This window comes from Lagopus muta, chromosome 9, assembly GCF_023343835.1.
Source record: "Lagopus muta isolate bLagMut1 chromosome 9, bLagMut1 primary, whole genome shotgun sequence".
In the NCBI taxonomy this organism is placed as follows: Eukaryota; Metazoa; Chordata; class Aves; order Galliformes; family Phasianidae; genus Lagopus; species Lagopus muta.
This window is the reverse complement of record NC_064441.1, coordinates 19,448,189-19,474,198: the sequence shown is the minus strand read 5'-3', so window position 1 is coordinate 19,474,198 and position 26,010 is coordinate 19,448,189. Positions and strand designations below refer to the sequence as shown.

The 26,010-nt window shown below is 48.8% G+C and overlaps 1 protein-coding gene across 1 annotated transcript; it reads right to left on the bottom strand.

The window, feature by feature from the left end:
- Positions 1-1,651: 1,651 nt before the first annotated feature.
- SENP2 (SUMO specific peptidase 2) lies at positions 1,652-15,317 on the bottom strand. The gene is made up of 17 exons (XM_048955395.1): positions 15,198-15,317; positions 12,126-12,184; positions 11,299-11,420; positions 10,406-10,475; positions 10,108-10,186; positions 9,475-9,589; positions 8,844-8,944; positions 7,714-7,811; positions 6,603-6,645; positions 6,206-6,272; positions 5,926-6,060; positions 5,042-5,173; positions 4,535-4,738; positions 4,318-4,397; positions 3,879-3,963; positions 3,102-3,197; positions 1,652-2,581 (listed from the first exon to the last, which is right to left on the bottom strand). Exons 1-17 carry the CDS (start codon positions 15,290-15,292, stop codon positions 2,519-2,521), a joined length of 1,644 nt encoding a protein of 547 aa, XP_048811352.1. The 5' UTR covers positions 15,293-15,317; the 3' UTR covers positions 1,652-2,518.
- Positions 15,318-26,010: the final 10,693 nt, after the last annotated feature.

The window sequence follows — 26,010 nt, the reverse complement described above, 5'->3', positions numbered from 1 at the left end:
TGTAAATCCAGCAGCGTGGAGGCCCTGATGGCCAGAGGAAGAGCTGTGCTGTCCCTGTCAGCCTCCAGTGTGCCGCGTCTTCGCTGCTGACCTTGGGGCTGGATGTTGACCCCATGGACTCAGGTTGAAGCCCAGCCTCCCACATCCCACCCCCTCAGGCTGCAGCAGCCTCACCACAGCCAAATTTCACCTCCCACGTGAGCTCTTTAGTTTTTTGAGGAGGGGTTGCAGGCATGGACAGCAGTTGCATGAACTTCCAGAGATGTCACCATCATCAAAGCCACCTCTCTGCACTGAGATCACCACTCCAGTTGGCAAAGCCAAAACAAGGCCGCCTCATGTTTTCTGACGGACCACCAGTTGTGCTTATGCAGCCCTAGAGCTCAAGCATCCCTGCTGGCTCCCGTGGCCATGTCTCTTGCTAAGTATCAGCTCCCAAGAGCAGGCAGACCCGCTGTGGGCTGGGCATTGGTATGCAGCCAATGGGGAATGGCCTAAATGGGGCTCTAACTGCCCCTGTATGAAAACGGGGTGCAAACGGGGAGCTCCCTGCACCTGTGATTTACTGCTACTGGGAGATGTGTGCATGGGCAGCAAGGCTGGTGCCAAAAAGAGAAAACCCAACTCACAGCCTTGGAGCAGGCTCCATTCCTCTGGTGCACCCATCACTGGCAGCTCCAAACAGCAAAGCAGGCTGCTTGTGGCCACGTGCTTTGTAGAAGCAGCCTCTGGTCTCGTGTTGCAGCAGCAATTCCCAAGTCTGTCCCCTCACCCCCAGCCAGCCTGCAGTCAGCAATGACTTCTCCCACCCCAATGGATGACCCAGACGAACCTCAGTGATGGATTTGATCGTGACACAAGGGCTGAACTCCCCCCCCAAGGTCCTCCCTGCCAGTAATGACTGCGTCACCACGCAGCTGACGGCATCAGCAGAGCTCATGGCAGCATGAGAGCAGCCCCCTCTCCCTCCCCCTCCCCACCCAGGGAGCACTCGTGTGACTCACACTGCATCACAGGCCCCAGGCGCTCTCTCAAGGCGTCACAGAAGATGTAAGAGATGATTCCCCACCACAGGATGTTCTCAGAGCATCTTACGGTGACCTAAGGGTAACAATCCACAGGCAAACTGGAAAAGGACACTTCAAGCAGTTCAGCTACCAGGTCCTAACTAATCAACAGCTAAAATCCCTCACGTCCTCAGGGAATCCACAGAAGATTAAGTATCTCACGTCAGGACAAACCGCAGCAGATTGCCTTTGTAACAGTCACCTCTTTGGGGAACCTCCTCTGATTTGTGATGGATTAAGCTAATCAGTTTGGAAGCAAAGACTGATCCAGCTCCTGGCCACAGCACAGATAAACCCACTCAGCAGCTCCCCTAGGAAAGCAGCCCCTGTGGCAAGGAGCAGCCTGAAAGCAGATCGTTCACACGAGCACAGAGGGCACATCTCCAAAAATCAGCATCTTTACCTCAGAGCTGAGGGAACGAAACCACCTCACAGCAATGATGTGATGTGGTTCTCAATACCACCATTCCAACAGGCAGCCTACACGCCAAGCATGCAACAGCCTCCCCTCTGTACACAGGGAACTCAGAGACCCCAAACTTACTCCAGTTAAAGAGCATGAGCTCAGCAGGATACAAAAACAGACCAAATACAACTGGACTCAATAAAACATTCTCATTGCCCCTTCAGGATTTCACAAGCATTGCTGAGAGGCTTCTGTGCTCTGATACTCACCCTAGCTAGAGTCTTCCTCCTCACATAAGCAAGCAAAAACCACTCTGATACCTCTTTTTTCTTTCTTTCTTCATTTAGAAAAAAACACTCTATTTCACCACCAGGTAGAATTTCTTTCCAGTAAAGCTCTTTGTATAAATTACATATTTACTTTAAAAAAGAAACAAAATAAATACTTCTCTTTTCACATCAGATAATTCCCTGCAGACAAAACAAAACCACCCCAACTAAAGGGGCTTCACTACAGATTTGTTACAAATCAAGAAAACCGTCAATACTCTTTTTCCCCCCCCCCCCCCCTTTCTATGGTCATCACAAATCCAGTTTTAGGAATCGAGTAGATCGTAGGTATTCCAGAAACAGAAGAAAACTCTCCTTGAAGAACCAGCAGCTAAGCACATTGTCCTTGGGGAGCTCAGTTTGGCTCCCACGACTGTTACCACCAGGCTGGAGAGTCCCATTTGTCCATAAACGTGGCCACGTGTGCAGTGAGGTGGGAGCCCTCCGTCCCACCGACACAAGTTCACACCATTTCTTCTCCACCACTCCCCTGGTGAAGTCACAGCCAACTTTCAGACTCTCACTCAAGGCGCATCAGCTCATTTCAAAGAGAGGCACTGTCTCCGAAATGGAGGAAAAAAATTAACTGTTACTTTATAGCCTAAAAGAGAAACATGTGAGTGCCTGCTTCCTGTTCAGTAAGGCACTGCAAACATAATGAAATAGGAGTTAGTGACTGCGAGCTGATCCACCGTGTTGCTCTGTCGGCTCATGCCTCACAGCAGCTGCTGATGGATTATTTCCCACACCATTCTCTTGCGGAAGTAAGGCATGTCTTCCTGTAAAGAAAAGGAAAGAAAAACCCATGCAATGCACAGCAGGAAGGGACAGAAAACACGTGTGGTGTTCTCTCACATCAAGCTCATTTTAAGCACTGTCAACGCAGCCCCTGTGAGTACAACACGGACTGCTGTGTCTCACACCCACTGTGGTGCTGCATGGATGAAACCCAACGAAGCCAGATTTATCTGACTATTAACAACAGCTTAAAACAAGCTCTGATTAAAGGCCGCTACATCAGAAGATAACTCATATTTTAATCAGTCTAAGGGTTAGGCCTATTTCTCCAAAAGATACCAAAACCATACCTTGCCCGAGGGGAAGTTCAAGGTTTGCCTGAGACCTAAGGATGGTGAATACAGCTCTACTCTGCTGAGGCCACTTTGAGTTCCAGCCCTGGCGCCACGCACCACAAATGGAAGTACAAAACTTCCACCCCAGGCAGAGCAAACAGCTGCATAACGTCCCCAGCCCCTGCACGTGTGCACTCATCTGAAACCATTAGGAGCTTTGGCTCACCTCAGTGAAGGTAATGGGTTTGTCTCTGCAGACATAATCTGCATATTTGCACATAAAAACTCCGCAGTCACTTCCATTCGATTGCTGAGGAATTTCCTAATGAAAGGAAAGAAGGTGGAGAATGTTTTCTATCTTAAAAGAAAAGCAGCTTGGGGGCAGCACCACCCACCACCCCCAATACTGTGACTTGCAAACCTGCGTGCACAACCCATCCCACACACAAGGAGTAAACCCAGTGAGCCACATCTTCACAGCCCTCTGTCTCCTTTCCTTGGATCTCATAATCCAAATTCTTGCAGGGGTAGCAGCAATCCACCCTGCAAGGTGTCTTGAAGTTTGCACTGTGAGCAGCACAGTGGTGTCATGTCTCCTGAGTCTGCAGATGCTGCTTATTGCTATTAATTTGTTGAAAGACATCAGCTCAACCCTTTTCTTCATCACCTGCCAGAATTCACACTCAGAGAAGAATCACCTCAAAGCCCTGCCTGCTTTTGGAAGCCTCCTCTCTCAGACAACAGCTAAACAGCTTCTTAAATTCAACTTGTGAAAAAGGTGCAAAGCCAGATTCACCCTAACATGGCAAACTCATAGAAAAATAAAGTACTTGGCCAGCAAGGAAAGGCACTGCCTCACATCCCAGCACAGCTTCCTAATCCACTTGCAGCCTGAGACGGTTTATGTTTATGGATGCTCTTTAAAGCTTAGACTTATTAAGAAAGCATTAAAGCCTTTGTGACGAGGAGCTGCGGGTTTCAGATCCCAGTAGTGCTCACATACATGGGCCTCCATGCTGTGAAGGGTCCACTCCGAAAGTGACAGCTTCACTTTTTGTTTCTCCCAGCTCTCCTCTTGCAGGTATTGGCTGTTTAAAACAAAACAAAACAACTCTTCGTCTCTGTATTTTAGGCCAACAAAAAAGAGATCCCTGAAATTCCACAGGAAGCCAAACGGCAGGACAGTAAGATGTCAGTGGATCTTTACAGCCATAAGGCATTTGGAGGAACAACTCAAATGTTCAGTTTGCATGCATTTCATGGTGATGCTCTGTACATCCTGGAGACATGCATCATTCTCCTGGATGGAAGGAGTGATGTGAGAACGGTTTTATTCCCTAGCTACAAAAAAAACCAAATGCTTCCAGTTGTGTCTCAGGTACAAATAGCTAAAAACCTTCTCAGAGTTCACAACAAAAAGCACTGACTGAGCAGTTACTCACAATACAACTTCACAGATCTTGTCTCCTCTCTTTCCAAGTGAGTCAAAGTATGTGATGGTCTTCATTCTGATATCTACAACCTGTTATTGAAAAGTAACCATCAGACACTGCACGAGCCTATGCAGCAAACTGAACAAAAACTGATCAACCTTTCTTGCTTGCTTTCTCCCCACTTAATTCTTCAATTGAAAAAAAAAAGAAATCCAGCATGACTCACCACCAACGTCCAGTGTGATCTCAAGTGAATGGGAACTAAAATGATGTGATGTTTGAACAGATTCACATTTCTAGTCCATCTTTTTACTGCTGTGTAGCCTTCGGAAAGAAGTTTGTGACAGAAGAAAGTACTAAAAGCGTACACTGATGGATAGTTTTCTTTTTTGCCTCTTTCCATCAGAAGATTCATATAGAAATTAATGACCTGTATGGTAAAAAGCAAATATAAAATATAAAATAAGACACTGCTCACCAAATTAAAAAAGTAAAAAAAAAAACAAACCAGAGAAGCAATACTTTCAGAAGATTAACTTCTAGAAACTGCATGATCCAAGAAATAGAGTTTGTAGAACTCTAGAGCTTCATATACCTACAGTAAGACTCAACAGGCGTTTATAAGTTCTGCAGTGAGGGGCTGCAAAGAACTGAAATCAGACACCTGTGCCCAGCGAGGACATTTGAAGAGACATCCAGAACAGAAACATCACTGTGCTGCTGCAAGCTTTACCTCGTCGTTGAGCCACGAAAAGTTGTTCAGTGTCTGGATGTCCTCACGGCTGAGCCTGAGTTTGAAGGCACTGCTCACAACCTCCTCTGGTTTACCCTCGGTCAACGCAGCCTTGACCTCTCTCTCCATGGCCTGAAGCAAGCAATGGAATGGGAAAGGACCTGTGAGCACACCAACCTGTGGGCAGCTTTCAGCTGTAACAAGGTCTGCTACATGAAGGCTCGAGTGATAAGACCAGCACCACAGTGGGCATTTTTCATACCAAGGCATGTGAGTCAGGGACCTAAAAGAAGTTAAAAGTGGGGAACTCCAAAGGGAACTGAGGTGTCGACACTGGAGTCATGCATTCAGGAGTCTCAGCTGTGAGTGTAACTGTTCTTGTATGGATATTTCCATCTAAGCCTGCTTAAGGGATGCAAAGCACACTTCTTTTTGGTTAAATCTGGGCCAGTGAAGTGAGAAAAACAACTTTTTTGTCTTGTATGGAGCTTCACTGTCCAGAGTTTGTAAACCCTCAATTTGCTTTGGCCCAGTCATCACTGGGCCAAAAAGAAGGTGCTCAGTTACATCAGCAGGACTTCAAGGAATCAGAGCAGCCAAATACTGCTCTGGAAAAGCACCTGTTAAACGTGGACCAGTTTTGGTTCTGCTCACACAATTCCCACAAACCCTTACGTGAGCACAACCAAAGGACTGTGTGGATTGTATTAAACCCTTTAAGATCAGCTTTACTGCTGACCCTTGCTCTGCAGACATTCTACAAGTGGTGAATGCAAGCTCCTAACACTGCAAAACAGGCTCAAGAACCATCTGCAAAAAAAAAAAGAGTTATGTGGATGTTTTACAGCTTTCTAATTTGAACAAGGGACAGACAGCTCTGGTACCTCTGTGAGTGGAGGAAAGCATTCTTGAGATCTGGGGAGTTTCTTTTCTTCCTCATCATGGATAGATGGTCTTCTGGACACAACAGGTAGCAGATGCAATCCAGAGGAGGCATTCACTGCGACTTCATCTCCATGCTGTCTCAGACAAAAAGAGGTCAAGTTAGCAAGCAAATGTGCTAAGGGATAACACAAAGTCTTGCTCGTGTATAAAACTGGAAGTGTATTTTGAGTATGCATCCATACACCCATGTAACCACATACATCTGAATAATAAGCTCACCCCTGAGTTGGGTTGTCCCTCTTGTCCTTTCTTGCCTTCCTTTTCTGCTGGCGTACCGTAACTGCAACTGGAAACAGAGAAGCAGGCTGTAGCAATGCATGTAACTCTTACACGTCCATCTTCTGGTTAAGGAATGCATTATCACAGATCAGACTGCCATACAGAAGTCTCTCTCACTGGCTTTGCTTCCTTTAGCAACACGCAGCCATCTGCGCTCACGCTGCTGCTGCTCAGATGGTTCACAAAGAAGAAATGAGAGACACAACTGGATTGCAAGCAATTGCAGAGCCACAAGCTAGCTGCTCTCATGCCAGAACATTGAGATGAGGATGGTTATTCTCTTTTTGGACACTGCTGGAATACACAGAACAAAACCAAAGAGGAACCAAGATTCTACCTGGGCTGCTCACATTCTGGAGAGTGGCGTGGGCTGCTGCCATCTGCACAAAAAAGCATACAAGAAGTCAGCATTTAATGAGGATCAGGCAAACATGACTCTCAGATTATGAAGGAAAAGACAAAAAAAAAATCCCAACAACCTTCCTAACAATGACTACAAGGTTATGAAGTTTTAACTCTGGCAAACAGGCCTCCTGGACATTATGGGAAAGCGTGTGAGCTCTGAAGCCCAGGATCTAAAGTCACTTTCAGTAGTTACATTCTTCAGCTTACCAGAAAAGATGATCTACAAAACAAGCCAACTTGTTATAAAGAGAGCTGCTGTGCTAATCCAGGAAAGAAGCAATTTGCTGGTTTATGGGAACTGTTGAGTCCCAGCCTGAAGCACTGATTGAGCACCTGGGGAAAGGACCTGGTCAGCCCTGGGAGCACAGGTGGAGGCAATGGAGGAGGAGCCTGGCTGCACCTCTCTTAGACCCCATTTAAGGGCTGACTGGCAGTGGGGAAGGAGCTCTGCTTGGAGATTGCTCCCTTGTGAGCCTAAATCTTCAGAGACAGGTAAGCACTTTCTCTTTTATAACGCCACCCTGTTTCATGCTTGTCCCTTTTGCTGTTTCACTCCTTATTGCCTTTCCACTGGGTTAATATTTCAGTTTGTAACAGCTGGCTTAGTGTTGAAGCTCTGATATCATGGATATGGTCACATAAAAAAGGATTAAACAGTAATGCATTATCACAGCTGGGTGAGGTAACCTAAAGGGTTCACACACATCAGTGTGCCTCCACCAGCACAAAGGGTCAGATGTTACAGACTTCACCTGCACAGCATGCAGTTACTTCTGCAGCTAAGAACACCTCTGGTACAGCACCAGGGTGGAGGAACAGCTTTAAACAAAGCTTGTCACTTACAAAGCCATTTCAGCTAACAACTATCTCTGGTTTTGTTCCTGCTCTTTTTCCTTCCAGAGACAGCTTCTTTTGTTCTAAGAGCCAATGTAAGCCACGCCACGTCTAGCATAGCATAAAATCTACCTTCAAGACTTAAATAAATGCTCTATTTTATAAGCCTAGCTATAAAACAGAGCAACTATAAAGCAGGGCTCACTCACCAGGTTTTGGTGTCAAAAGCTTGGAGGCATCCCCTCCACATCTTTGTTCTTCCAGGAAAGTTACAGCAGACAGTGACTCTTTGTAGTAAATCTCAACACTTTGGTGCAGCAGGAAAAAAAACAAAACAGAATCAGAATTTCTATACATGCAATATCTGTTATCTGTATGCAACCTGTGTTTTATAGGACAAGGCAGCATTCTCTGTCACAATCCCTGGCCAACCCTTTATTGGAGATAATGCTGGCACTGTGAATACATTGTCCACACAACACATTTCTGGAATGTTTAAATTCATCCTTCAGGACTGCTCTGAGATATCAGCCAAACCACAGTAACCAGTGGCTGGAAGATCAGATGCCAAAAGCAGCATGTTGATCCAACCTCAAATATTAATGCTGGTGCACCTAAAATTACACAAAGTGTCATTTTCTGTATTCACACAGCAGTGTTTAAATGTGATGTGCTATTCTGCTCTGAAGCCCTGTGTTTCCATGTCTTCTAGCTGTGAGACAAAGCAGAGACTGGGATTCTAGCTTTGCTAAAGCAATCCATGTTTCACAGCATTCACGTGGCATTTCCTACTATCTGCCTGTGCAGAAAGGCACGCTGCTGTTTCACCATTCTGGCATCAGTATCTTCCAATTAGGCTCTTTGTACAAAGCTTTGAGGTGTAGTATTCCACTCAGATAACAGCTTCTATTATTTTTGTGTTTTTCCTGGTGTGGTTTGCTTCATGCAATCTCTTACACAGCAACACAGATATCAAACCCACATCACTGCTACTCATGAATCAGATGTACACACAAGTTGCCTCTTGTAGGTTGCTCTCAGAACAGGAGTTCTGTACACAAGACTGAGATTTCTTCCTTTTAATCTACTGGGAGAGAAACGTATCCCTACAGAGTGACAAACTTTCATCTGCAGAACACATTCACAAAACATTCCTGCTACACCTGGAGGAAGTGAATGCAGGGAGGGGAAGCATCTCTTGAGCTTTTAAAACTTGGTTTATGCAAAGACCTGCCCTGGGACACCATCAGGAGCCCTGAGAGTGCACAAGCTGCATTTTTTTCCCTCCACTTCCCATGTCCACCAAATCTTATGTTAATTTCTTCCTATAATTAATTACTTGGAGCTTGTCGGCTTTGTAGTTTGGCAGTATTTAGCATATTTGTCCTTCAGTAGTTTCAAGAGTTGCTTGTATTTCTCTTTTTCTTCTCTCTGAGCATCCTAGCAGAACGGAGGGACAAACAAACAGAAGAACAGATTAGAATCGCTGCATATGAAGCAAACACTTGTCATCTGGATTTGCTGTAGCCTGCACAGGTTGCTCTCTAAATACTGCAGCTCATTTAACAGCAATTCCCACACGTTAGTTTTGTGTTAGCCCTGTGGGAAGGATTTGTGCTCACTGTAATTCTCAACATTTCTTTTACAACCATTTCCTCAAATGTGGGCCTCTTATCTGCAGCTGCGGTCTGCACCTCTTGCATAATAATTCAGGCTAATATGCATTCCTGTCAGTACACATAATGACTGCTTGCTATGAGTCCCCAGGATATCTTAATCATACTTCACTGCTTGCCACAGCCTGCTCCTCCACTACTTCAGTCTGAGACTTTTTTCCCATGAAATCTAGGTTTATTACGTGTTTTCCAACAGCTGCTTCAGACATGGGAAGGACAGGGAAGGAACTCGGTGTTTTTGTAGCTGTCATTATTGAATGGTTTAATTTCAAAAAGCCTTTCTCAGCCACGCACCTCAACGCTGCGCAAAGGCTTCCCTGTTTTGTCCATTCCTGAAGTAGAAGGTTTTGGCTCTTCATCCTCAGTGGGTGTTGAAGTGTCATCTCCAGGAGGTTCAGTGTAGTAGTTGCTAAAAAATAACAAAGGCAAAAGAAACAGCATCAAGAAAACGTTCAAATAACCACCTACAATTCAGCCTGCACTGACAACTGTTCTGACATGAGATGTTGATTACTTTCAGATGAAGACCTGCTGTCTTCAACCAATTAATGAGAAAGTATGCACAGGTAAAACTAAAAGCAGAACAACTGCCTCGAATACACACTGCTGTTTGATCTGCACAAGTGATGCAGATGCTTTCGGGGCCATTTCCAAGGCAGCCCAAGCCCTGAGTCAATACAGAAGCTTCTAGCTAACAAAGCTGCCTCTTCTAACAAATCTCCCATGTCTATGAAGTATCTGGATTCAAAGGGGGAGGGGGAAAAAAAGGCAGCTGGATATCTCACTGCAGTACAGCAACTGGATCAGGTCCCAAAATAATTTGGGTAACTATTATTACGTGGACAATGATCCAGGTGTTTGACAACACTCAAGAATGAAAGGGAAAGGTGGAAAGTCTTTTCCAGAAAGAAATGAAAGGATTTTTACCTCAGATCTGGAACTGTCACAGGAGAAAGGGCCAGTGTGACCCTATCAAAGTAAGCATCGCTTTCAAAAGGCATATTATCTGTAACAGGAACACAAGTTACATCAGTAACTACCAAAGGAAACCAAAGGTTTTGAGTTTAAAGAGCTTCACCAATCAAAAAGAAACAGCTCACATGCAATATCCCTAGATGTTACACACTGTGCCTGCAATCATCTGTATGTAAACCTGAAGTTGGGTCATGTGGTGCACAAGGATGGGTGAAAAAGAAATGAGTTGGTGACCTGGTGTCAGCCTTACCAATCTGCAGCCTTTCCAGCACAGGGCTTGATGGTATTTCAGATGAAGGGTCATATGGAGCAGATGGAGGCTAGAACAAAAACAAAAGTATCACTGTGAGTATCACCTGAATGCAAACACAAGCAAACATAATGCTCCTGGAATGTAGGCAGCTCTATGATGACTCAGGGATCACGATATGCTGGTTTAGACTGCAGCAGAGTGCAAATATTTGCAGAATCTCTGACAAGTACGCTTTCTACATTTTTTTTAATACAGGAGCTCCTATATGCAGTGATTAAAACGACATGAATCTAACCCTGAGTTCTTCTTATTCAGCTCCTAACCACACTGAAACATGAGTTTGGCCCCTGAAAAATAAGTTCTGTGAAGGAGAGTAACTCTCTCAAGAACAAATGGATCATGGCAGCTTCTTATTCTTCTCTTATACCAGTGGGGCAATGAGAAAAATAACACTGCAGCTTTGAACCAAGCTACAGAGATGAGCAACAGTTCACTGGTTAAGACTCAAAGTCTTAAAGGCATCCTCTGGTGGTCTGGTGTATAATGTAGCAAAGAGACCTTTATCCACAGCAATTATGCAGCTTTTCTTGCAAGGTGATGCATACTGATCCCTTCACTACTAGCTTTAGAAACAACTTGTAAACATCCTAAGACTACAGCTATGAATGACTACAGAGTATCTGAAAGACAGCAAACATGGAGCTCCTTTGTTACAAGAGATAGAGCATAGTGTGCAAATCTGAATGAGGCAAACCCAGCCAGCAGAGCTGCCTGCTAATAGCAAAGAAGACCCTACTGCTGTACAGGCTTTGTTATGCAGAGAAGCTCCTTCCTTTTGTCTCCCACAGATTCAACAATTACAACTGCCTACTTTCAAAATCTGTGCTGACCTCTTCTCCCAAGGTTGTGGTTGAAGTTACGTTGTCATCTGAAATTGTCCAGTGTTCATCTGCTGCCCTGGGTGGCAAGTTCACCTCAGCAGAGGTGCTTGCTTCTCCTGGAGGCTCAGAGCCTTAAAAATAAACAAGACAGGTCATATAAGAACATGACTGAAAAGGGATCAAGTGATACCAGAACAGCACACTGTAACAGTTCAGCATTAAATTAAGGGAAGCCAAGCAGTAGCTACAGAGCTCCATATTTCCCCATAAAATTTGTGCTAGGAAATGTTGCATAAAAAGCTTCTCCCTCTTCATCTGACTGGAAAAGGGAAACTCTGATCTCAAACCATGATCTGTGCAGTGAATACCGAGGTAGCAGCATAGCTGCATCACTCCTAAATGCCATTTTTTTTCTCTGCCTGCTGTCACTTTGAAGGCGCTTTCCTTTGTACCCCAGATCTTAGGTGGTTTCTCAGAAGAAACACAGCTCTTTTCAGCTGGCAGATGTGAAACACTACGAATACAGACCATGAATACAGGAGGGAGCACTCAGCTTTGATGCACAGTACTCACTGTGCTGATGTGGATGGGCTCATGGCCAGAGAGATGTGGGGCATCTCCTGCTGGCAGTAAAAGTACCCCATCCTGCCACAGCCAGTACGTGTGACACAATTCTGCCTCAGGCCATTGGCTACACATACGATCACAATTTAGAGAATGCCTCAAAACTTCAGCCTTTATGCTGAAGAACAGAAGCCAGTTTACTAAAGTACCCAAAACCTAAACAAAAATAGTAAAAAATCAGGCATATTAATTACTTCTGCAATGTGCAGTACCTGATGTTTTCGTTTTTGGTTGAGGCTCGTCAGGATCTTCTTCCAGAGGCGGCTGAACACTGTGGAAAATACGTGCAGATCAGCATTTGGGGACTGCAGGTGAGCTTCTAAGAGACTCGTTTCCCTTCATGGGACCCAAACTTCCCAAATCAATCCTCCTACCCCAGAGGTCTCCCCTCCAAGCACCTTTAGGATCAGTCCAGACAGAAACATGTGGCAGCATCTCCCATTGATGTCTCCCACCCAGCAGAGTGCGCACAGAAAATTAATTCACCCATTCAAAACACTTCAGGCCCCTTTCTCCAACATTCAATATATACTTTCTATCTGTTACAAGCAACCAAAAATTCTTAATTAATATACAGCTTTGCCTCTTTCCTCAAGGAAAGAAATACGCCGATGATTACTAAGCCATCTGAGTTCACTACAATGAGCTGCAGAGGGAAAAAAAAGCCTAAGTAGGACAGGAAATATAAGATGGGAAAGCAATGCACGTACACCCACATAAATAACTCACTGCTAAATCAGTGCTTGCCAACCCCTCATTGCAATCGCTCTCAGCTGCACCCCTCCTTGCTGAGCAGCAGCTGAAGCACTGCGTCAGTCATCACAAAGATAAAGTCTAGAAATGTAGTTATTAATGGTGGGAATACACAGCTCATTTCTATATATATATATATATATATATATATATATATCTCATTTTTTTCCTATTTGCTTCCAAAAACACAAAGTGGTGTTTCTGTCCTTCCCCCCTACACAGCAAGGACTCTTTGGTCCTTCTTTGATCAAAACAATTACACACACAATTACACATCCAAGCCCTGCTCATCTCACCCCCTCTGGACTGTCACCCTTTCGCATCATTAACACAAAATAGCTCTACATTTCGTGTCAAACAGAGGATATTTGTCATTACTGCGCTGCTAACTTCAGGCAGAAAATACCAAGGAATAGGTGGTAAACACAAATTATTCCCAAAAAACCACGTTCCTACTCGGCGTATTTAATATTTCAGCAGGCTAAATTAAGAAGAAAACAACACCACGTGTGTCTTCCCATCCAGCTTTTAGCAACAGCTAACTTTCACTCCCAGGCCCACAGCAGAAGGCTCCCAGCTCGAACCTCGTGCAGAGACACAGCACCACAAGCCTCCCCAGGGCTGCACTCAGCGATAAACACGGCTTTAACACCCAGCTACGTTACCACCAGCAGTTTTTAAAGAGAAGGGCCTCCTCCCCCAGCTTCAGCACTGCACCCTGTACCTGTTGCAATGTCGTTTTTTCCGTTTACACTTAGCTGGATGCTTGGGCTCTTTAGGTTGCTCTGAGGACATGGCAGGATTTGTTTTCTCTCAACGACTCAGAAAAAGACTAAAAAACCTCTGATGTTCTCCGAGTTTTCTCACTCCAGGTAAGAGCGAGTGGTAAAGAAGCTCAGCTATGCAGCAGAACGCACAACTCATGAGGAGTTCAAGCTGTGCCCCTGTAGCACGGGCTCCTCTAAGGCTCTCTTAAGGTGAAGTAAAAGCAGAGGGTGTTGAGCAGCGGTCACAAAAAAGGTGGAAAAAGCACTGCAGGAGGCAGATGTGTGTCTGCCCTCCACACCAAGATGGGCTCAACTCCCCCTGCGACGCCGTGGCAACAGCCTAACATTCTATTCCACCCCACCAGTGAGGGGGGGGCGAAAACAAGATGTCACAAACCCCCTTATTTCTGCATGCACACACCCACGTGCAGGCCTCTCTCCTCTTCCAAATCTCCTCCTGCATCACTGCTGCAGGCACTTTGTGATAGTTTGCCATGTAAAGCTGTATGAAGTTTGACTTTTCCTCTGAAATCCACACGATGCTGCAGTGCAGCATTTAAGAGCAGCTCATTTTTACCCATTACTTTCACCACTGATATCCATAATTTTTCATCTTTTTTTTGCTGTGGGAAAACCCCAAGTGGCAGACGTAACAAAAAAGGCAACTTCTGTATAACTTCACCCATGTGCTCCACCACTATGATTGGGAATGGTGCTTGCTCAGGACATCTCTGCATCCAAAATTTCAGCCAAACCATTCACCTGCCTGTCCCATTCACGTACATTCTGAGAAACAGCACTTATGGAGAACTGAAGTTGTGGATGCCCCATCCCTGGAGGCATTCAAGGCCAGGCTGGATGTGGCTCTGGGCAGCCTGGTCTGCTGGTTGGTGACCCTGCACATAGCAAGGGGTTGGAGCGAGATGAGCACTGTGGTTCTTCTCAACCCAGGCCATTCTATGATTTTCTCGCAGCCTCACACAGGGAGCTGAGAATACCTTTGTCATTTTAGAGACAAGCAGCACTTCAGACCTTATTTCCAACTGCACAGCTGCTGAAAACACCTCTGCCGTTGGTACATAGCAGTTCCACCCTACTTGCTTCCCTCATTTGCAGTGATCTAGCAAAGCTGAGTGCCCAAAGCGTGGCAGGCAGCACATGTTGCTCTCCCTATGGGAAGAGGGATGTAGCAGGGATGGCTCTGCTGCACACTGCCAGCTCCTGCCCGCAAAAGCACTGCCCTTCCTTTCACTTTGCACACAGAATGACGGAGTTGCAGATGTTGGGAGGCCTTTCTGGAGATCATCCAGTCCAACCCCCTGTTAAAGCAGGTTCCCTATAGTAGAAAAGTGCCCAGGATTTGAGTATCTTCAGAGGAAACCGCACCGCCTCCATGTGCAGCCCACTCCACAGCTCCGACACCCTCACAGGAGCTTTTATTCTTCATTTTTGTATGAAACTCCCCACATCCCACTTCACGTCCATTACATCTCGCTCAGTCACACACACAGCCCCGCGCCTGGGGAAGGTACAGCTGCACACATCAGTGCAGACGTGCCGGAAAGGAACAATTTGCAAAAGGACCCGTGTGCGTCCTGGTGGCCAAGAAAGCCTACGGGACGCCGGGCCGCACAGCACAGAGCGTGCCCAGCGGGCTGAGGGAGGTCATGTCGGGGCCGAGGAGCGGAACCCTCGGGCAGACCGGCACCCCGTCACGCCCGAGGGCCGGACGCAGCGCGGAGGGACACGCGGCGGAGCGCTGACCTGCGGAAGGGCCGCTTGCGCGGGGCCGGGAGTGGCGCGGAGCGGCGCGCGGCGGCGAAGAGACTGCCAACAGCCGCCAGCAGCCATTGGTACATAGGCCCCGGCCGCCGCCGGCGGAAGTGCGTACATCTCGCGCGACTACCGCGACGAAGTGCCGCCGGCGCGCAGGCGCAGAAACACGGGAGGAGGTGCCTCCGTGCGCTCCTGGGAGGAGAGGTGCGCATGCGCATGGTGGACAGGCCGCCGTTGGGGATGCGCATGCGCATGGTGGAGAGGCCGCCAATGGGGATGCACATGCGCAGGGTGGATAGGCCGCCATTGGTATGCGCATGCGCAGTGCTGCTTTCGGGCGTCGTGAGGGAGGCAACTGGGAGAGGTGCTGCATCGTGCGTGGCTCAGTGGCTTTCTTTTTTTCTGGCGTGTCTCCCGCCCGGTTAGCGCCTATCTGCTTCTCCTACTGCTGCTCCTTATGTGTTCTCTTCGCCGGGTTGGCCGGACGGGGCGTCGCCCCGCGGCGTTACCTCAGTTTGGGCGGGAAGCGCGGCCTCTGGAGCGCCTCACAGCTCTGTGGGCGGGAAGCACCGGTCTGGGGGTGATGCTGGGCCCGCCTGGACCCTCACACCATCCCAAAGCTGTGTTTGGGACAAGCAAGCCCTCAGCTCACTGAGTCCTGCCCTGCTGAGGCGCCCTGGGCCCAGTGCTGCTCCGTGTGGGTGTGTTGGGCTGTGTGCAGGCAGCCTGTCCTGCTGGGTTATCTGTGTGCCAGGAAACTCACATCACCCACCTCACGTTTGTGCTTTGTGGCTAGCTCTGGAGCTGGCCAGCGAACTCCTGACGTGGGTTTTTGCTTTTAGACCCAACTCGTGTCCCACACCCAGCATGGTGGCTGTTACCTGTGTGGAGGCTGTGGCTGCTCTGCCGGCTGTTCCTTGTGTGCTCAGCCTGTGGTGGGAGTGGGGCAGGGCTTCAATTCGTTGAAACATTGCTCAGTGCCTCAGAGCAACCCAGTTTCAGGTTAATGCAAGTCTTACCTAATACTCAGCCTACTCATGGGGCCGTTGGGTTTACTTCCAGCTTTTGCCAGATGATATGTGCAGAAACAGGTCTCTTGCCCCTCTAGTTCACAGAGGCTGTGCTTGGTCTTGGAAGACGTCAGCTAGTTACAGAGAGTTTCACTCCAAGGGCTGGTGCACTGCTGCCTGTTTATTATCTAATATCTTTTCCCAAAATGCCCAGTGGTTGTCCAGGGGTCAGTATTGCTGTAAGGCGAGCAAGGAAGCTGCAAAACAAACTGGGTCAATTCAAGAGCCCAGAGCAGAGCTGGCATTTTCATGGGATGCATTTGTCACAGGAGGTCCCGTGGACTTTCTGTGCCTTCAGGGTGTTGTGATTTAATTGAGCGACCTTCCTCCCTTCTTAATTGCTGCTCCTTTTCTGTTTCAGAGCTTTGGCTAGTGGAGATGGCAGGCACCTCAGACCAAGCTGGATGTGGCAGCCAAGCTGTGAGGAAGCAGGCAGGTGTGCGAGGAGAGCGGTGAGGGCACAGGCAGTGTGCAAGGCATGCATGGGAAGGGTGGTCTGACAGGCAGACCGGGGCCCGGCAGAGGGCATGGCAGCACTGCGCAGAGCCTGCAGCTGAGAAATGCTGCTGTGATTGCTTTCCCTTCCTCCCAGTGCTCACAGTTTAGCCAAATCCTGCAGTAGAGAGCTGGAGGGGGCGCAGGGAGTTTGTTTGCATTCCTCAGGGTTTTTGTCAGCTTAGTCCTGCAGAGCCAGGTCTCATCTGTAATACTCCTGCTGCTTTTGTGTGCTGTCAGATTTGCCGGTAGAAGGCAAGGGCTCAGAGGCCATGAGACAATGTACTGTGAACTAGGAATTGAGGGAAGGAGGAAGGATGGCCTGCCCCCCTTCCCTGCCCCCAGCAGACATAAGGCTCACATGGCTGTCCTGCACCCCTTGCAGGTACTGGATAGGGAGCAACGATGGCACCAAGGTTTCTTGCCTGCTTGGGGACCCCACCATGTGTAGGTGTGAGGTGCTGTCACATGGGAATGTGAGGAGGGAGCTGGGTCCATCTTAGGGCTGCAAGATTCCTCTAGCAGGCATGGTTATCCCTGCTGCCATTTCCTCCTCCCATTGCAGAAAAACATGGGAAATCTCAGGAATTCTGTTTGCTATTTTAAGCAAGTTTCTCTGTCCCTCCCGATATCACTGCTTCCTTGTTCTCACCAGAATATTACAAGGATAATAATTTTAATCCTTCATGAAATGTTGGCATTAAAGGCTTTGAGATGCTGGAAAAGTGTCTGTCCATAACAATGGGGTTAGTGTGACTGTGAGACTCATCCAGCCTCCAAATAAACCTGCACGCATTCGTGCCACATATAGCTGAGACTGCCCTGAGCCCTGGAGTGCAGTCCCTGTCCTCACCAGGACCAGGCAGGCTGTTATTCTGTGTGTTTGATTGAAGCACGTGCCCTCTTGCAAAGTTTAATATGAGGAAAATGTAATAATAGTCATACTGCAGGAGGTTATATATCGTAACGCATCCAGTGTCTTTACAGGTCAGTTTTACAACAGTTGCATTTCTCAATCCCTGTAATTTAATCTGATGGTTAGCTTCATGACTTAATTCTTTACTATGTCTCTGAGCTTCTTCCTCAGAACGCTGATGTGTAGTGACTCAAAATGATGGCATTTGGTGCACGTTCATCCAGAATCCTGTTACTGGGCATTGAAGTAGACAGGGGTTGCTCGTGTCCCATCTCTGATACTGGTAGTGAATGCAGCGATTCCAGAATCTGGGGTCACTGATGGTGTGTAACCCAAAGTCCCTGCCTTTATATATGTGTCACTGTGGAAACAATGTAATTCACTGATCTGGATGCTAAAGAGCGATGAGTACTTTTAGGTATATAAAGAATAACACACGTAATCAGTGATTAAAATCTCTTTATTTCACATGTGTTGGGGATGTCTGGGTGGCACAGCACCTCACACCCCTGGTCTAAAGCCACCAGGGCTCCACTGAGCTCAACAGCCACAATCTACATCGTCGCTGTCCTTTGGCTCTGGGCCTTGCGCCCTACAAAAACAACCTGGATAAAACCCCAGCTATCCAGCTGCCGGTGCCCGTGCTTTCACTTCACTTTGTGCAAATATTGGTTCCAAAGCACAGAGAGGAGGGGCTTGGCACGTGGCCTTGCAGCGCAGCGCTCCCAAACCAGCAGTACGAGTCTCAGCAACATGAGCTTGGCAGCGCTTTCACATTGCTCAGTCGCTAATCTTCCAAATTCTTTGCCTTGGGTATAATCCCACAAAATATGATTCAATTTGTCAACATAGCTACCTTATGACTAGTGTGTGTTTAGCTGGTCAGCCCATTTTGTACATTCCCTATCAAGTGGAATAGTGTGCGACAGCAGAAGCGGTTGGAAAAATATTTTTCACCCCAGATAGCTCAGAGGCTGAAACTTGCTTGCTGTTTTCCACTGCCCCAGCTTGCAAGATTACACTGTACAATATAGTGCCTGTAGTTAAGGTGCATTTATAAGACTGTTTCACATTGACTGCATTTTTCATTCCCTATAATTTACATAGCTGAAGGTTAACTTCACAGCTTAATTCTGTATTATCCCTTCTAGTTTCCTGCTTGGGACAGGAATAAATCTAAGCCCATTTCTGTTTAGCAGAGTGTGTTTATAGTTCATTGTAGCAAGCTGGGCGTATTTTACCAAGTGTCCCCATCTCCAGCATGGCTGGCTGGGCAATCAGTCTCATGTGCATGTGGACACCGTGTGTGGCAGCATGTTGCTGGGGCAGAGGTGGCTTTCCTTTGAGGACCTCATAGTTCGGCCCTGTGTCAGCCCCTGGAAGAGACAATTTGGCAGGCAGGAACAGTCTCATGTCTTGTACCCAAGTGTCAAACTGGGCAGAGTACAAAGAAGCCATTCCTGAATAATGAATGCTTTTAAAGCACCTATTTCTGTTCCTCGGGATATAGAGTTGTGGGACATGGACTCAACTCCTAGCTCGGGTAAGCAGGGCAAGTGAATTCAGGCCTGTCTTTCAGGCTGCCCACTAACACCTCCCAGACATTCCTCCTTCCCTGTGGGCTCCGTGTCCCTTTATCACTCAGCTCAGAAGGGACAGCACTGTCCCCACAGCCTCATGGATCAAGAAAGACTGGGCACAAGGGCTTGTGTTGTCTTGCCTAGCTGTGTGCCAGTAAGGTGCCTGGCCCAATTCCAATCTTGGCAAAGCAGCTCCTCTGAAGGGCAAGGCTCGTGCTGCAGGCGCCATGCTCCTGGCCAAGGCCAGAGAGCCAGAACTCAGGCAGCAGCCCCTGGGCCATACGTTGGAAAGCTATCAATGTGCCATCCTCTGTGCCTGCTCTGAATGCAGCCAGTGGTGGAGTGGCCTTAGGACCTTTTCTGCCCATCCATCCCAATTTGCCTTCAGGGAAGAGTGTCTAAGGGCAAGGCAAGGCAAGGCAGAAAGTGCCCAGAGCATCCCAGTCAGCTCTCCCTTTAGGGAGTCTCACCATCCTTAATATCCCCACCACCACCACCTGCACTCGCCACATCCCCAGTGAGGACGCAGGCCCTTGGGAGCAGAGGCACCAAGATGGCCAGGCAGCGTGATGATCCTGAGGAAGAGGCTCTGCGGGGCTTCTGTCAACCCAACACCACCTTCTGAGCAGTGTGAGTCCTGGCTGTCGGGCTGCAAGGAGTTGATTTTGTTTACTGTTTCTAATAAGCCAGGTCTCGTTATCATGGGGTGAGCTGGATGTGTCATATTGTGACGGTCAGGGGCAAACAAAAATACTGCGACGCGGATCTGCACTGAGAATATCTGTGAAAACAAGGCTGGTGATGATGACTCACATCTCTGCAATGCCACGTTAGATTTGCTAAAGGCAGCTGGCTCGTGGTGTAGCACGGGAAAGGCTCCGCCCCAGCCCTGCTGTGGTGGCCTGGCCTCAGCTGGCAGCAAGAATTTACAGGACCAAAAATCACAGTTGATCTCAGGAAGATGTGCAGGGGTGATCAAATCTACACCAGGAGCCATTTGTGGAAAGAGCAGATTTTATGGTAATTTTTCATGCCTGTAGGAACAGAACTCAGTCCTGCACTGCGCAGAGCCTGCAGTGAGTTGAAGCATGTGCTGCGCTGTGTGGATGTGAATTACCAAGCTTCCACTCACTGTCAGGAGAGAACCCTGCTAGGAAAACCATCAAGAAGCACCGTTAAAACCAAGCAAGGAGAGGGGTGCAGACACATTGAAGCCAGTCACAGTTACTGGGACAAAACCCATTCTGTGAGGATGGCTTTGTATTCAAACAGTGCATCAGCACTGAAAGGTCTCCTGAACTCCTTGGCTGGTGATGAACAGAGGCAGGAAAGACAGGAGACAATGAATATAAGAGTTCAGATGATACACTGAGATGCAAGCTCTTGATAATTCACCCAGTTGGAGAGCATCCTTGCTGTGGCTGCAGGAGGGGAGCTGTGGCCAGCTGTGGGGACAGGTGGCCCTGCTTGTGCCTATGGGTGGGTTGTGATTTGGGCTAAGCACAGAGGGCAATTCATATCTGCTTTGTGCATGAAGGGTGCCTCGTTCACTGGGTAAACGAGCATTTTTCTCTAGGATGTTCTCAAGCACGTGCTTGTCTTTAACCCTCCCTTTCAGCAGATGACTTATTTCCTTATCGGCCCCCTCCACAGCTCTTCCAGAAGCTTCCAGGATATTTCCAGCTCATGAAGATCTCTGACCCTTTTTACTTTACTGTTCTTCAGTGCTTCTTCCTCTTCTTCACTCAGAGAGATGCAGAGCCCATCAGGAAGTCCAGGCTACTGCCCAACATGTCATCAGGACTAAGGGCATCATTCTGAATATGCTGCACAAATCTTTTGATAGGGAAGTACAAAAGAGAAAGGGGAAGCACGTAATTCAGACTGATTTTTTTTTTCCTGTAAGCAAACTGAACAACTTCAGGAGCTCTTTACCTTCTGCATTTCTTACGTTTCTTTGCAAACCCAAACCCACGCATGCAAAAATGTTGCTGTTGTTCACTTCATCATGTGGCAGCACTTGGGAACCAGTTGACAGTGAGGCTGGGCAAGCAACCCAGGAGACAGATTGTCCTGTGGAAGCCACTGGTGAGACCAAATTCTGCTGTCATCCAACCTGGACAGTGTTTGAGGAATGTGTCCTTAAGCTGAGATCACCTCCATGGGACTTTGGAGGAGGTAATATGTGTTGACTTGGAGCAACAACTGCTGAACTCCAGCTTGTGGTCCAGGCAGGCAGAGCTGGAGCAGCATCCACCTCTGTTCCATTGGCTGGGACCAGGTGTTGCACTGGTTCAGTAACCCTTGCTTGGATTGCGAAGGAGAGAAGCTGAAAGTTTCCAAAGGCAAACTTCTGCTGCAAGGCTCTGGTGCCCCCATGGAGCTGGGCGTGGGGTCAGCCCTGACTTCATTGTAGCAAGGGCTGCCCCCCTCCCTGCCCCTCTACAGGGGCTTCTCCCATGCAATTCAGGTTGTTCCACGCAGAGCTTAGGGGCTGCCTGCTAAATCACACCATTAAATCCCTGAGTCCGGGTTTGAGTGTTTCCATGTGCCTGGAGTGTCTTAATCTGGGCTGCTTGGGGAATTTTTATCCCGCGGATCCTTCGGTATGCCTGGAATGTTTGCTTTTCCTACTGCGTGCGTGTGTTTGAGGCACTCCTGTAAAAATAAGAACTTCCTGGCCGCCTTGTAAATCTTCCCTTGACCAGCACAGTCGCCTTGGGTGATTAATAAAGGGGCGAGCTGAACCCAGCACCCGCGGGGAGCTCAACAAAGGGCCCTCGAGGCTGGCCTCCCTCCAGAGCCCGCCCAAGGGACGCGCATGGTGACACCATTTTTCGGTAAGAGCCTGGGAGAGGAAGAACGAAACGGAAATTCCAGCGAGCTAAGGAAATGCACCAGTGGGCCAGGGCTTGGGAGGCGTTTTCTATTGTATCATCGAGCAGCTAAAACATACAGCTCTGCTGGAAAGTTGTTCTGCCAGCATTGGGACTCTCACTGAGCTGCTTGTAGGACTGCTCAGAACTCGAGGGGCTGAGTTTCTTCTGGGGCCTGGTCTGCTTGAGGTCGACTGGAGTTGAGCTCAGTATTGCTCGCACTATTTTTCTTCTTATTTCCCCTCTTCTCTTCATGGATCCTCTTCTGCCCACCCTTCTCCCAGCAGCCAGTCACAGGGCTTCTGTTTCAGTGCCGTTATGGAATATAATGGAGAGAAAAAGCATTTCTAGAGCCTACCTTCAACACCTACTCATATCCCAGTGCACTGCCTCTAGGCTCAAGTATCACTGTGTTTCTCCTGCAGGTTTCTCACTGTTGCATCTCTCCCTGTTAGCCCCAGGCTTATAGGAGCTCCTGTTCCCCTCCCTGCTTTGCCGTGGGTGTTTCCTCCAGACATTTGCTGGACCAGAGGAAACTGTATGGAGGCAGATGCTCTTCACCTTCCCCTCTGCACGCCTGCCCAGATGTTGCTCTCACAACCATCAGCACACACCACAGGAGGTCAAAGATTTGTGACAAGGGCATCAAGGGACATTTCACACTCTTTGTGCCCAAGTGAGGTTTGCCTGGAGGTGCGTCTCAGTAATGAGCCTGCTGGCAACCCACTGCTTTTGAGCAGTGACAGCCTGGTGTCACCCTCCCTGTCAAGGTGAAAGAGTTCCTGCTGTGTTTGGGACCCTGCAGTGAAGAACAAGCCCTGCCTAATGCTCACCCCCACATTTCTTATTTCACCAAGCCAGTGCACAGGTTGGAGATGGCTGAGTCTCCTTCAAGTGTTGCTATCAGGCATCAGAGTCAACATCCCTTTTCTTTCCCTGCTATCTGCCCCTCGGCCAGCCCTGATCCTCCACACCAATTAGTTCTCACTTAAACATCCAGGAGCATAACACCAAGAGGATTCTGCCATGGCACGTTATCCCCATGGCAGGGAAGATGCAAAGCTTCCTTAGCAGTCTGGATGCGTGCAGTGACTTGGATCACAGAAGAGGAATAAGGAGGAGCAGCCCCCACTCCTTTTGCAGGTGGCAGCTGCAGATTGGGGTTCTTGCACAGAACTGCCTGTGAGGAGGTGTTCTGCCTCGTGACCACCCTGTGGTTGAGAGAGGGACCACACCATCCCAGGGATGCTCTGATACTGCGAGTGCCTTTTATTTAGGAGTTGTGTTGGCTTCTCACAATTTTCTCCTAGGCAAAAGGATCATTTTAAACTTTCAGAGAACCGTAACCAAAGAACATTTGGGGTTTTCTGGTTCCCCAGAATAAAACAATTTCCCCCCCTCCCACTTCTCCCCAAAAGGCTCAGCCTTTTCAGTCCTCTCCCACCCCCAGCCTTCCATAAAAAGGCTGTGAAGCCAACCTTCCCACAGGAGGTGTCCCATAGCCCACAGGGCTGCAAATGTGACAGGAGTTGCTCTTGTGTCACCCCACAGCCCTCCTCTGTCCTGCAACCTCCTCCCCGCCAGCCCTCCTGCAGGCAGGAAATCACACCCAGAGATCTGCATTTCTCAGGAAAGAGCGAAAATGCCACAAAGGTGAGAATGTGGCCAAATTATTGCTGGCAGGAGCAGAAAAGGACAAGTTAACATCCAGGAGTGGAAATTACTCATTTCAAGAATGGGGGAGGGAGGGGGTGCAGGGGGATGGGGTTAAAATGCAGAGAAGAGAAGGACACCAGCCCATTTCTGACATAATGCAGTCAGAAATCTGCACTTCACACTTTGTCTTTGATGTTGGGACAGAAGATGCCTATTTGTGCTTCAGTGTGGTAGGAGCTGTGCCTTGGGGGATGGCTGCTCATGGGGACCAGCCCAACAACCCACTGCCTCCATCACCAGCCCTGGTCCTGCATCGCTCCAGTTGAGCCCCCACTGAGATGCAGAGGTAGAAAGATTTTGGGAAGATGATGGCCGAGAAGGAAGAATGGATGACGGGGCAGCAGTGATGGGTGTCACTGACAAGGCTGCAGCACCCATCCTGCACCCCAGCAGGACATGGCATCACCCTGCATGTCCCTGGACATGGTGCCAGTCAAGGTGACATGGGCTGGACACATCCCCAGGGACATTCTTGAGGTGTCACTGTTGGGCTGTTCGCAGAGCTGTGGGGTTGGCAGCCCCAATGGTTCATGCCACATGGATCCTGGCATGAGTAAACAGTGCGGGAATGGGGAACAGGTGCTTGCATGGCGACTTGAGCCCTGTTTTTAATTCTTGCTTTGAAGCAGGGATTTGTGAGAGGGACAGGAGGAGGCTTTTGGCATCCTGGGGCTCGGTGGACACGGCACCAGGCTGCCCATGTGCTGTCAGCATCCCTCCACAAGCATCTTGCTGGCCACAAACCTCTCCATCACACGCATCCTCCCCAGCTTCGGGGCTCGGGAGTGGCAGTTGGGAGCCACAAAGAAAGCCAAGGTGATCTCATCCCACAAGTATTTTCTTGGCTCATTCAGCCCGCTCCAACGCCTCACCGATAAGGCTGGACGATGAGGTCAGCAGCAGGGTTTGGCATCGCCGAGCTGTGTGTCACCGAGGAGCCCGGAGCTCCAACACCTGCACTTAGCCCTGCGTTTTGGGGTTGGGGCTGCAGGGAGCTGCTTCTCCCCACGGTGAAACCACTTCTGTGTCTTCTGCTCCATAAGCCTGTTTGTTCATCCTTCCTCTAAAAATTCCACCGGTTCTGCTGGCCCATTCCTAAAAGTAGAGATATCAGCACATCTGATGTCTAATCTCACGGCTAAGAGGATCTGAAGCTCTGGGGCGGCAATCGGCAATCGCAAGCATCCCAAGCATCTTGCCTTCGAGCAAGGACATGGCACACCACCGTGCATCTCCATCTCCAACAGCAGCCCTGCATCCCTTCCCTGCAAAACTGCCAAGTCTGGGCTTTGGGGGCTGCTTCGACCTTTCCACGTGCTTCATCCTCTGATGAGAGGCAGAGGGTCTGCATGGGTCTGTGGATGGGAAAGGTCTGTGTGAAGTAACCAGCAGCTGGTTAGGCTCCTCCAGGGGAACATGGAAAGGTGGAAGCTTCCCGTATCTGCTGTGTTAGAAAGAAAAAGAGGAGCAGAGGGCTTTTCCTCTTCAGATCACTTTCCAAAGCGCTGTTATCAGCCCAGGAGGGGTTTCCTGCTGCCAAAAATAGAGCGGTGTTGAGATAGGAAGGGAAGCGGGATGACGCAGGCATAGATAAAGCTGCTGGATGAGCCAGGGGGGCAGCTGGGTGCCCCCATCCCACTGAGAGACCCCCAGTGGGGTTTGGGATCTCACCTACACCTGCACTGTGCCCAGGGCTCTTGTTTCTCGGCCCCGTTATCAATGAGCGGCCGGGTGCTGAATGTAAGCCCAGTGCCTCCATCGCTGGGGCTGGCAGGGGAAGCTGGCCGGTTTGCAGCTCTGCAGCGTGCATCTGTGCCTCTCTGAAGGATGCTGCAGGCGTGCAGCGGGGTTTGGCCGAGCAGACAGCATTCCCCGCATCCTGTCCCCTTCCTTCCCCCAGACAAAGCCCCTCAAGGATGGCAAAAGGAAGAGCCCGACGGCCCGCTCCGGGCTTTGTTCGGCCTTTGGAAGGTGCCAAATTCCCTCTCTCAAGAATGAGAGCTTAATGTCCCGTATCTAATTAGTAATTTTCCCTGCACCTGCCCCTCCGCCGCCCCTCGGGCCATCTGCCGTCTCGGGGCCCCGCGGTCGGACGTGCCTGGCGCTGGGCGCTGGGGGTCCCGCGGCTCCTCCGCGGCGGCCGCACGA

Coding starts and splice junctions, on each gene's coding strand:
- SENP2 (XM_048955395.1), bottom strand. CDS start 15,292: ATGTACCAATGGCTGCTGGCGGCTGTTGGCAGTCTCTTCGCCGCCGCG. Junction 4,398..4,534: donor GATCACACTGGACGTTGGTG/GTGAGTCATGCT, acceptor TTTCAATAACAG/GTTGTAGATATCAGAATGAA. Junction 3,198..3,878: donor TTCACAGCATGGAGGCCCAT/GTATGTGAGCAC, acceptor TCCTTTCATTAG/GAAATTCCTCAGCAATCGAA.